Raw genomic sequence first — 12,255 nt, forward strand, 5'->3', positions numbered from 1 at the left:
TTTACATACACAAAGCACAGAAACCACAAAAACATACTCAACCTACAAAGTACACACACACTCTCCTTTGCTGGAACCAACAAAAACAAAAGCCACTCATCATCATCATCATCATCGTTTAACATCTGTCTTCCATGCATGCATGGGTAGGACGGTTGATAGGAGCCGGCCAGGTAGAAGACTACCCCAGGCTACTGGGTCTGTTTTGGCAGGGTTTTTATGGCTGCATGCCCTTTCTAACACCAACCACTCAGCTGAGTGGACTCAGTACTTTTTATGTGGCACTAGCACCGGTGAGGTCAATTTTGGCAGGGTTTTTACAGATGGATGCCCTTCCAAATGCCAACTGTTCTACAGTGTGGACTGGATGCTTTTCATGTGACACCTGCACTGGTAGGGTCACCAAGGAACTTGCAAGACAAGGAATTTTGAGAGGGTCAGGGGCATTGATGGAGGGGATCTTGTGTCAGAGTATGAAAGGTTAGGGTATGACAGAGAGTCAGGGAGGTACATAGAGGAGGTACAGAGGTACCCGGCGAGAGAAAGAGAGAAGTGAGGGGAAGAGAGAAAAGAGAGAGAGAGGAAGAGAGAAGTAGTGAGAGAGAGAAAGGTACAAAAAAGAGGACAGAAACAGGTAGGCTGATGTAAACGTAATACTTGGTTACCTAGTCAGAGGGAAAAGCAAGAGAGAGAGAGAGAGAGAGAGAGAGAGAGAGAGAGAGAGAGAGAGAGAGAGAGAGAGAGAGAGAGAGAGAGAGAGGGAGAGAGAGAAAGAGAGAGAATGAGGGCACAATGAAAGCGAAACAGTGAGATAACAATGCAGATATTTTGGCACATAAATGTAGAGATGATATTTCTCACAGCAAACAAAAGTGAAACGGTTTGAGGGCTGCAGTTGTACGATAAAAGCTTTCTGACAATTTAACTAAAACAAAAGAGAACCATAACAGATGAGAATGTTTGTTGGCAACATGAGAAAGAAGAACTAAGTCGAAGAACTAAGTCGGAAAAGACAATATCTTCATAAGAAACAGAAGAAACAAATCATTTAAAACAAACCAAGAAAAATTAATTGTTTTATTTTACCTGTTGTATGTTCTTGTTTGCGATGTCCATCTCGATCGCAGATATATTCGCTGTTTTGTGAAGAGCATTGCCATGATCCATCAGTATTACAGTCACAATTGTATTCGAAACAACCACGTTCAAAGCTGAAAGGGCGACCAAGCACGTATCTCTTCCCTTCTACCACACATGACATTGGATCATCGCTGACCACAATATATGTAGTTCGAGTTGATGCTTTTCACAAGAAAAAAAAAAAAAAATCAATTTACGTGTTTTTAGTGATTTGTCTTTAAAGTTTGCAACAGGTTAGGAAAACAATTCACAGAAAAAAGCTTTCTTTTTTGACAATATTTCACAGGAGCCAGTTTGCATAGTTCTTTTCAGGGTCCCTTTGCCTTTCATCCTTTCAGGCTCAATAAAATAAGTAAAATAAATACCAGTTAATCATTGGGGGAGGGGTGTCAATGTAATCGACTTAATCCCTTTCCTAAACTTGCTGGCCTTGTGCCAAAATTTGAAATCAACATGAAAAAAATTCTAAAAACTAAATAAAAAAAACATTTTATGGTTAATTTTGAGGCAATATTCCTTGTGTGATGACGTTGTGGCGTTTATGCCTATGGTTTATTGTATTCATCATCATCATCATCATCATCATCATCATAGTGTATTATGTATTCAAAAATATTTTATAGTCTCTCAAATATTTTAAAAGTAAAGTTTTAAATTGTGATCCAGTTCTAAGTCAATGCATTTTTTTCCTCCGCCTTCCTTTTCTCTTGGACTTTCCTCTGTCTCCTGATTCTGGAGAAGAGCTTTTGCTCGAAATGTAAAACTACCTTTCTTTCCTTCCCTGAGCATCTGCTAATACTTTGCATGTACCACATCCTCATGTTGTCTATTTTTCTTGTGTTCGTTCTTTGTTTTTTATATTTACTATATATATATATACATACACACACACACACACACACATATATATATATACATATATATATATATACATATATATATAGATAGATAGATAGATAGATAAATAGATAGATAGATAGATAGATATAGATATGGATATAGATGTATATAGATAATGTGAGTGTGTATATATTTATACCTGTATCTTGTAAGGAGTATAGAATTCTTGAAACAAATCAAATAGAGAGTAAAAGAGTGACAATAACCTACCTTTCTTTCTCTGTTTTGCTAACTGGTCTCCACAGATATATTCAGCATCATCTCCAGGACACTGCCATGAGCCATTGCGATAGCATTCACATTGATAGCGGAAACAACCATCAGTAAAAGTGAAGTCTTCTCCCAGCGAGAATTCTTTACCATTTACTGAACAATGCTGAATGGAAGCTGCTGCTCTAACCACAACACTCCTTTGGAAAACTGAACAGAAATGGAAGAAATTTTAAATATTCATATAATATTAAAACCTTCCAAGAAATAAATTTAACTTTGTTAAAAGAGAGTTACATTTAAGGGGAATATATCAGAGAAACCAGAGTTACTTCAGCCTTTTCTAACATCATGTGGTGGACATAGTTGATGATATTATATCTTTAGCTACCACACACCAACACATCAGTAATATTGTTTTTGTAACAAATACTGGTGATATAAAGAGTTCAATTGTGAATTTGAGAATTCAGTGCAGAGAAAAGAAGATAGTGCACTCATTACTGTGAGTTAAGCCCAGAAATGCTTTTCTTGTGGGAAATACATTATATGAAGAGGCTGCTGGAAGGTTCCTGTCTTTGAGTGAAAGAAAATACAGGACGATCAGTTAATTATGATCTTATTCAACGTTGTAGTGCACCTGAGCACTATACCCAGTAACTTCATCATCATCATCATCATCATTATTATTATTATTATTATTATTATTATTATTATTATTATTATTATCATTATCATTATTATTATCATTATTTTTAATATTCCCCTTTCAGATTCAAACACTTATTGCAGAACAGTGCAGAAGGTTGGGCTTCTAACCAGGCCTTTCACAATATCCTTAAAGCCAGCAATTTTTCTGTACCCCATCAAATATATATAAATATACATATATAAATATACATATATAAATATATATATATATATATATATATGTATATTTGTTTTGCAAGATTTTTGATGTGAAATCGTGTGTTGAAACAGATGTTGTTGTACTTGGGGATGGTCATATTGCCAGTTTAGCCAATAAAAACACACGCACTGTATATTTGGTGTTAATTTGCTTCAGCTTTATATTGCATTCATCTTATTTCGTCCAGAGTTCTTTCGTCACACTTCTGTGACCTCATCAGTGGTCCTTTGTTTTCTTCTTTCTTATGTGTGTCTCACCTTGCTAACTATCAGCCATTTTGTCAAAATGGCTGATATATATATATATATGCGCAATATATGGATTTATATAACCCAGTGGTAATCACACACACATGCACACCTGTGCACACTCACACACACACATACATGCACACACCTACATAGCAGTGTAATTATATCTTGAACTCTCACCTTGCTGCCATTTATTTGAATGGTGTGATCGTTCTCGTCCATGACGGTTACAGATGTACTCAATACCTTCAGCGAGACATTCCCATGAGCCATCAGTGTTACAGAAGCAGTTGAATTCGAAACAACCTATTGTGAAATTAAATGCTCGGCCAAGTGAATAGCTTTCGCCATTAACTTCACAGTTTCTCATCTCATCACTGACAATCACATAAAAGTTGATGCTGGAAGCTGCTAAAAAAAAAAAATAAAAAAACATAAAGGAAAAAACAAATGTTTACAATTTTGTGTGTTTGGTGACACAGGGTGGGGATCGAAACAAGAGATTTTGACAGAGAATGTTTTATAAGTTCATAAAATATTGGTTTCAAATTTTGGAACAAGGACAGCAATTTTGGAGCAGGGGTGAGGTCAATTGTATTGACCCCAGATATCAACTGATACTTGTTTTATTGACCCGTAAAGAATGAAAGGCAAAGTTGACCTCGGTGGAATTTGAACTTAGAATGATAAGACGGGCGAAATGTTGTTTATCATTTTGCCCGGCTTGTTAATGAACCTGCCACATCACCACCTTAGTTTATAAAATACAGTCACAGAAATCATGATGATGATGATTAAATACATTTCAACTTTATTCTCTAGGAAATAAATGTAAAAGATATCTTACTACAAATATAATTAGAATGATTAAATGTATCAGATTATTGTTGCATGTCCTTTGTTTCACAATGTGAATGCTTAAAGAAAAGGATCAATGATTTATAGGTCCCGAATACTTCCATCTTTAAAACCCATCAGTTAAGTTTGTAATATAAACCAAAATAATTCACCTTTCTTTTTATGTTGTCTTGACTGGTCCCCACAGATATATTCAGCATCATCTCCAGGACACTGCCACGAGCCATTGTGATAGCATTCACACTGATAGCGGAAACAACCATCGATAAAAGTGAAGTCTTTTCCCAGCGGGAATTCATTACCGTTTACTGAACAATATTTAATAGAAGATACTGTTCTAACCACAACACTCTGCTGGGAAACTAAAGAGAAATGGACAAAATTTAAATAAATATTCATGTAATATTAAAACTTCTCAAGAGATAAATTTCATTCCAGAAAAGAAGAAAAAACAAATTTGTTAGATTCCAAGTGATATCTGGCAAATAAGATTTTTTGTTTTCTATTGCAGATTAAGGACATCAGAAGAACTGCTACTTACTCTTAGGATGACTTGTTGAGGGATAAGTATGCTCATCTCTAGGTTTTCCACAGATATTCTTGATGTTCTGTGACAGACATTCCCACGATCCATCAGTGTTACAATTGCATTCATACAGGAAACAACCATATTCAAAGCTGAAAGGACGGCCAAGGCTATATTTCCTTCCCTTCACATGACATGATTCTGGATCCTCGTTCACCACAACATACATGTTCCGGCTTGGTACTAATAAAAGAAAAAAACAAAAAAACAAAAGCACAAACACTTATTACATTACACTGATTTTAAATGTTTAGCCATATACATTCAATTTCTACTGTTGCTGCTTCCACTACTACTACTACTACTACTACTACTACTACTACTACTACTACTACTACTGCTGCTGCTGCTGCTGCTGCCACTACTATTACTACTACTACTACTACTACTACTACTACTACTACTACTACTACTACTACTACTACTACTACTAATGTTGCTGCTGCTGTTACTACTACTACTACTACAACTGCTGCTGCTACTTTCCCCTCTCTCTCTGTCTCACTGTTAAACCATGTACCTCCTCTATAACAAGACACCTATTTCTACCTCTCTATTTCCTTATTACACTCTAACCCTTCATCATCTGATACTGGATCCCCTCTTCTAATGCCCCCTCTGTTGTGGCAAAACACCTGCTTCTGTCTCTCTGTCTCTTTGTCACACTCTAACCCTTCATCCTCTGACACAAGTTCCCCTCCTCAAACGCTCCCCTTCCCCTCTCATAATTCCTTGTCTTGTGAGTTACTTGGTGACCCTGCCAGTGCTGGTGCCATGTGAAAAGCATCCAGTCCACACTGTAAAGTAGTTGGCATTTGGAAGGGCATCCAGCTGTGTAAAAAAATTGCCAATAATAACCTTGTGCTAGTGCCATGTAAAAAGCACTGAGCCCACTCAGCAGAATGGTTGGTGTTTGGAAGAGCATCCAGCCGTAAAATCCCTGCCAAAACAGACACAGCAGCCTCGGGTAGATTTCTGACCTGGCCAGCTCCTGTCATCCGTCCTATTCCTGCATGCATGGAAGATGGACATTAGCCGATGAGGATAATGATGATGATGATATATACATACATTGATAGTTTGATAGAGAGGAAGAGAAAAAAATAATATAATATGCAAGTCAAAAGAATAATGAATAAGAGTGATTGGAAGTAAAGAGAATGACTAAAGGTTGACAAAAGAGATCATACAAAGAAAATGGAGGAAGGGTTGTAGCAAGTACGCTTACATACATATGTGTGTGTGTGTGTGTGTGTGTTTGTATGGACTGTTCACAAGATTCTTGCCAAAAATATCTGAAAATTTAGTAAATACTTGAATAGGAAATATATTCAGAAAATTACAAAAATTACTTTTCTTTGGTTCTTGAGTAGAAGTCTGTGGACAAGCATATTCTGCACGCTCCCCTGGACATTCCCAAGAGCCATTACTATAACATTTACAAACATATCGGTAGCAGTTGTCTGTGAATGTAAATGGTTTATCCAAGGGATATTCTTGACCATTGACAACACACGAACTCAGAGTCTGGCCAATGTTTAATACGACTGACTGTTGGAAAACTGCAAAAGATGAGAGAAACTCAAGAGATTTAGAACAATATTACTTTTATGGAAAGAAGAAATTTCATTTGTGCAAGGAATGACAAACATATGACATAAAAGAAAAGTAAAATCAATGATAAAATGAAAATGGATCAAACAAGAGAAGAGGGAAAGAAATGGTAATAAAGAAATTATGGACAATCATGTCCAGTTCCAGCTATTAACAAGAAACAAATGAAGAATCAAAAAGTACCACTTCTTTTCGTACATCTTGCACTCGTCTGTTTATTCACATTCACTAATCACCAAATGGTAAATGTTGCGACAAGCATTTGTATTGTTACATCTTGCATAATATGAAAGCATAATTCCCATAAACTTGGAAATGTAATACATATTGGATGGACTGGAGCCTTATAATACTTTAGTTGAGAAAACAACATTACAAAAGAATGTTGATTAATCACAATTTACATTTGATCATTGAAGGTTAATAGAACATAAGTGTTACCTTCATGTGTTGGCGGTCTTGTGGGCTGTGGTGGTCTTTCATCACGGCATACATATTCTGATCTATCTGCAGGACATTCCCAGGATGCATTGTAGAAACAATGACAATTGTAACGGAAACAATCCAAAACAAAAGAGAATGCATCTCCCAGTGGATATCTTTGGTTATTGGCAAAGCAGCTATCTACATCTGTTTGATGGATCACGTAGAATCTTTTGCTTGAAACTAAAAACAAATAGAAAACAAACATATTTATTTATCTTCATTGGTTGTAACATAAACACAATCTTAATCACAGTTTCATGAAAGTTGATGTTTGAAAGACATTTCCTGTTGAGAATCTGTAAAGGATAAACATATTTAGAGTAGCATAATATTTACGGATTTCTCTACAAATTAGAAAATGGCAAGCCACTTGATGTGCAATATAGCTGTAGGGAAAACAGCTCATTGTTCAACACACATTGGAAGTGTCTGAACACGGTAAAAAATGACGAAAACTACATCACATGTACTGGTAGAGTAAACAGGGAATGCAAGAAGTTTAAGCTGGACAAATTAACGCAACATGCGTTCAGATGCCTGATTTTTACATAAGGACTTACTGTATACCGAAGTAGGTATTATAATAATCCAATATTTTTAGGGATTATAATAAATGTTGCAGACTGTTTAATGGATTGTAAAATATATTTTGTAGACGAATATTTCATTGCTATGGAGAAAAAAGAAAATATTTTATATGGCACATAAAAATACCCTGGTAACATGCAAATGTCACCCGTGCCAGTGGGATGTAAAAGCACCCATTACACTCTGGGAGTAGTTGGCGTTAGAAGGGCATCCAGCCATCGAAAACCATGTCAAATCAGACTGGAGTTTGGTGCAGTCTACCAGCATGCCAGCTCGATCAAACAGTCCAACCCATGCCAGCATGGGCAACAAACGTTAAATGATGATGATGATGTTATGAATTTAAAGTAAGAATTAAATTGATGACATACCTGGTACGCTTGACGAATGTGTGTCCCGATCACAGATGTATTGGGAGTCAGATCCAGGACATTCCCAAGATCCATTGTGGTAACACATACAGTTGTACTTGAAACACCCTTCGGTGAATGAGAATCGTCTTCCAAGATTAAAGCGATCGTTATTCACCATACAATATCTTATTTCAGATTGTGATGTCACTATTACGGATCCAATGTTTCCTGAAATGGGAAGAAAATGCCAAAAGATAGATAATAAATAGTACTTTCAATGGAAATACCAATGTACATTATTCAATATACTTTGTAATTTTTTATAGAAATTTCTGGAATCCTGTGAATGGTCATTGGTACATTGTTAACACTGAAATACATAGAATGGTCAGTAAGTAAAGATTATTTACCAACATAATGTGGCAGTCCTAATTAGGGTGAATGTTACTGTTATTTTCTATTTATGAGATCAGTGTCTGTGTGTCACTTTGAAAAGTATATGTTTCAAACAAGAACTAGTGTCACCATCTCTAGCTGAGCAGTTATTCTGTGCGGATGAAAGCAAATAACACAAAAACCATTGGTATTCAGATATTGCTCTGAGCTGAGTGGAGATACTAAGCTCCTTTGTTAAAAAATATAAGGACGCAGATAGTGCATCAATAGCTAGCTGAAGATGATGTTTCCTGAGGTTAAATAACTATAACATTCATCATAATCAGGACTGCTACATTATGTTGGCAAATAATCTTGACATTCAATGTTAATTCCCAAAACTTCTACATATTTTATAAGTGATGTTTCCCTCACAGTTCTGAGGAGAAAATAAACACCCTCTGCTGAAGCCAATTTCACTTCACCATGTTTGCTGATGACAACCAAAGCCTAAACTTACTGATTCACCCCTTCAATTCCTTCAATCTATTTCTAATGAAACTTAGATATTTAAAGCGAAGGAATGGTGATATTTGTATCTCATGCCAACAACTGGTAATTAGGTTTCCTTCAACTCTAATGACAGGTATAAATCTGATTGATATCATACTCCTGGTTTGCTATAAGATGATATATCACTGATGATTGCAACTTGTAGATTGCATGTAAAATATGTATTTCTCTGATCAATAATCAATCAATAAGAAAATGATAGAATTGGTAAGTGACGATACTGTAATAATATTGTATAGTGTTAATAGATTGTTGGTAAATAAATTTATTGAACTGGAGGAAAAGAACATTTGATTATTTCCAGAAACAACATTATGCAAAACCTACATTAGTTTGTGGCACAAATTACATATGACCATTGAAAATTTATAGAACATATTTGTTACCCTCATTTCTCGGTGGTCTTGTGGGCTGTGGTCGTCTTCTATCTTGGCACACATATTGTGATCTATCTGCAGGACATTCCCAGGACCCATTGAGGAAACATTGACAATTGTAACGGAAACAATCCAAAACAAAAGAGAACGCATCTCCTAAACGATATCTTTGGTTATTAGCAAAACAGCTATCTACATCTGTTTGATGGATCACGTAGAATCTTTTGCTTGAAACTAAAATGAGGGAGAAGAAAAACACATTTATTTATTTCCAATAAACCTATTGATTGTAACGTAAACACACTCATCAACATATTTTAGTGAAAATTGATATTTGAATAATATTTCAGTTGAGAATTTGTAAGGATTACATATAAATGTAGAACTTGAAAATGTCGAAATATTTCTGTATAAACCAGAAAATACTACATAAATTAATGCGAAATATAAATATTTCAGATTGTTGAATGATTGCAAAACATATTTTGTAGATGAATATTTCATTGCTATGAAGAAAAGCGATTATATTTTATTTTAGGAATTGTAAGAAAGAAATATATCTATGACATACCTGGTACGCTTGACGAATCTGTGTCCCGATCACAGATGTATTGGGAGTCAGATCCAGGACATTCCCAAGATCCATTTTGGTAACACATACAGTTGTACTTGAAACAACCTTCGGTGAATGAGAATTGTCTTCCAAGATTAAAGCGCTCGTTATTCACCATACAATATTTTATATCAGATTGTGACGTCACTATTATGGATCCAATGTTTCCTGAAATGCGAAGAAAATGTCAAACACTAAATAATAAATAGTCCTTTCAATGGAAATACCAATGTACATTATTCAATCTATTTTGTAATTTGTTTATAGAAATTCCTGGAATCTAATGCATGGTTATTGGTACTTTGTTGGAATACATAGAATGGTCACTAAGATGTACCTGTCACATTTTCGAACTTAGTTCATCTTCCTGAGCTTTTGGTATTTATACGGCTATCTCTTCAATAGGGGCTATTATGTCCTTGTATGGAATGCACTTGATGGTTGTCGCAAAGTTGAGACCTTTGTGTAGTACTGCTTCTTCAGAGCTTTCCAGATTACTTACATTGATTACTTCTTCCACATGTGGGAAGCGGACTTCAGTCTTCATTCTCTAACCTTTTCTGAGCACAATTTGACCTCATCAAATTCGATGATGAGAACTAAAGTGTAAACTTAGCGATTCACACTTCAATTCTTTCAATCCATTTCTAATAAAACTAAGATATCGAAAATGAAGGTGTAGTAATGTTTGAATTTGATGCCTACAATTGATCATGAAGCTTCCTTCAACATTAATGACAGGTGTAAATCTGATTAATATTATATTCTTGGTTTGATACAAAATGAAATTTCTCTGATGACCTCACCTTTTGGATTGCATGTAAAATATGTATGTCTCTTATCAATAATCAATCAATAAGAAAATGATAGAATTGATAACTGATGCTAATGTTATAATAGTCTTGTGTTATTCCATCCATAGTAAATATATTCATTGAAATGGAGAAAAAGAACATTTGATTATTTCCAGAAATATTGTTATGCAAAACCTACATTAGTTTGTGGAAAATTTCAATATGGTCAGGTGATATTTTATAAAATCTATGTAAAGACTTAATGATATTTCATAATCTAACATGTCATCTTGTATCTAACGAACTATTGTAATTCATGAACATTTTAACAAACACTAGAGTTGATAAGTGAACAAATATACAAATTGAACATTGATCAATCTTAAGTTTGATAATATCATTGAAACTAAATAGAATATTATCTATTACCCTCATTTCTCGGTGGTCTTGTGGGCTGTGGTCGTCTTTCATCACGGCACACGTATTCTGATCTATCTGCAGGACATTCCCAGGACCCATTAAGGAAACACTGACAATTGTAACGGAAACAATCCAAAACAAAAGAGAATGGTTCTCCCAGTGGATATCCTTGGTTATTAGCAAAACAGTTGTTTACATCTGTTTGATGGATCACGTAGAATCTTCTGCTTGAAACTAAATTGAGGGAGAAGAAAAACACATTTATTTATCTCTAATAAACCCATTGATTGTAACAAAAACACACTCATCATCACAGTTTAGTGACAATTGATATTTGAATAATATTTCCACTGAGAATTTGTAAGGATTACATACAAATGTAGAATTTGAAAATGTCCAAATATTTGTGTAACAATCAGAAAGTATTGCAAAAGTTGATGTGAAATATAAATATTGCAGACTGTTGAATGATTGCAAAACATATTTTGTAGATGAATATTTCATTGTTATGAAGAAAAGCAATTATATTTTATTTTAGGAATTCTAAGAAAGAAATATATCTATGACAAACCTGGTACGCTTGACGAATCTGTGTCCCGATCACAGACGTATTGGGAGTCAGATCCAGGACATTCCCAAGATCCATTTTGGTAACACATACAGTTGTACTTGAAACAACCTTCGGTGAATGAGAATTGTCTTCCAAGATTAAAGCGCTCGTTATTCACCATACAATATTTTATATCAGATTGTGACGTCACTATTATGGATCCAATGTTTCCTGAAATGCGAAGAAAATGTCAAACACTAAATAATAAATAGTCCTTTCAATGGAAATACCTATGTACATTATTCAATATACTTTTTCTAACTTGTTTATAGAAATTTCAGGAATCCTGTGAATAGTCATTGGTACATTGTTAACATTGAAATGGAGAGAATTTATTGAACTGGACGAAAAGAACATTTGATTATTTCCAGAAACAACATTATGCAAGACCTACATTAGTTTGTGGCACAAATTACATATGACCATGGAAAATTAATAGAACATATTTGTTACCCTCATTTCTCGGTGGTCTTGTGGGCTGTGGTCGTCTTCTATCTTGGCACACATATTGTGATCTATCTGCAGGACATTCCCAGGATCCATTCATGAAACATTGACAATTGTAACGGAAACAATCCAAAACAAAAGAGAACGCAT

At 35.0% G+C, this 12,255-nt stretch overlaps 1 protein-coding gene across 1 annotated transcript in view; it reads right to left on the bottom strand.

Annotated features, from left to right (window-relative positions):
• Nucleotides 1–12,255, bottom strand: part of LOC106876685 (uncharacterized) — a 53,277-nt gene that overhangs the window by 9,308 nt on the left and 31,714 nt on the right. The window contains exons 15-27 of the mRNA XM_052974881.1: nucleotides 12,112–12,252; nucleotides 11,620–11,829; nucleotides 11,058–11,282; nucleotides 9,793–10,002; nucleotides 9,231–9,455; nucleotides 7,915–8,124; nucleotides 6,911–7,135; nucleotides 6,208–6,417; nucleotides 4,811–5,038; nucleotides 4,422–4,631; nucleotides 3,592–3,822; nucleotides 2,251–2,460; nucleotides 1,087–1,302 (exon numbers count right to left, since the gene is read on the bottom strand). Of these exons, the coding sequence (XP_052830841.1) occupies nucleotides 1,087–1,302; nucleotides 2,251–2,460; nucleotides 3,592–3,822; nucleotides 4,422–4,631; nucleotides 4,811–5,038; nucleotides 6,208–6,417; nucleotides 6,911–7,135; nucleotides 7,915–8,124; nucleotides 9,231–9,455; nucleotides 9,793–10,002; nucleotides 11,058–11,282; nucleotides 11,620–11,829; nucleotides 12,112–12,252 (2,751 nt within the window). The remainder of the gene's footprint in view (nucleotides 1–1,086; nucleotides 1,303–2,250; nucleotides 2,461–3,591; nucleotides 3,823–4,421; nucleotides 4,632–4,810; nucleotides 5,039–6,207; nucleotides 6,418–6,910; nucleotides 7,136–7,914; nucleotides 8,125–9,230; nucleotides 9,456–9,792; nucleotides 10,003–11,057; nucleotides 11,283–11,619; nucleotides 11,830–12,111; nucleotides 12,253–12,255) is intronic.

This window comes from Octopus bimaculoides, chromosome 19 (assembly GCF_001194135.2).
Source record: "Octopus bimaculoides isolate UCB-OBI-ISO-001 chromosome 19, ASM119413v2, whole genome shotgun sequence".
In the NCBI taxonomy this organism is placed as follows: Eukaryota; Metazoa; Mollusca; class Cephalopoda; order Octopoda; family Octopodidae; genus Octopus; species Octopus bimaculoides.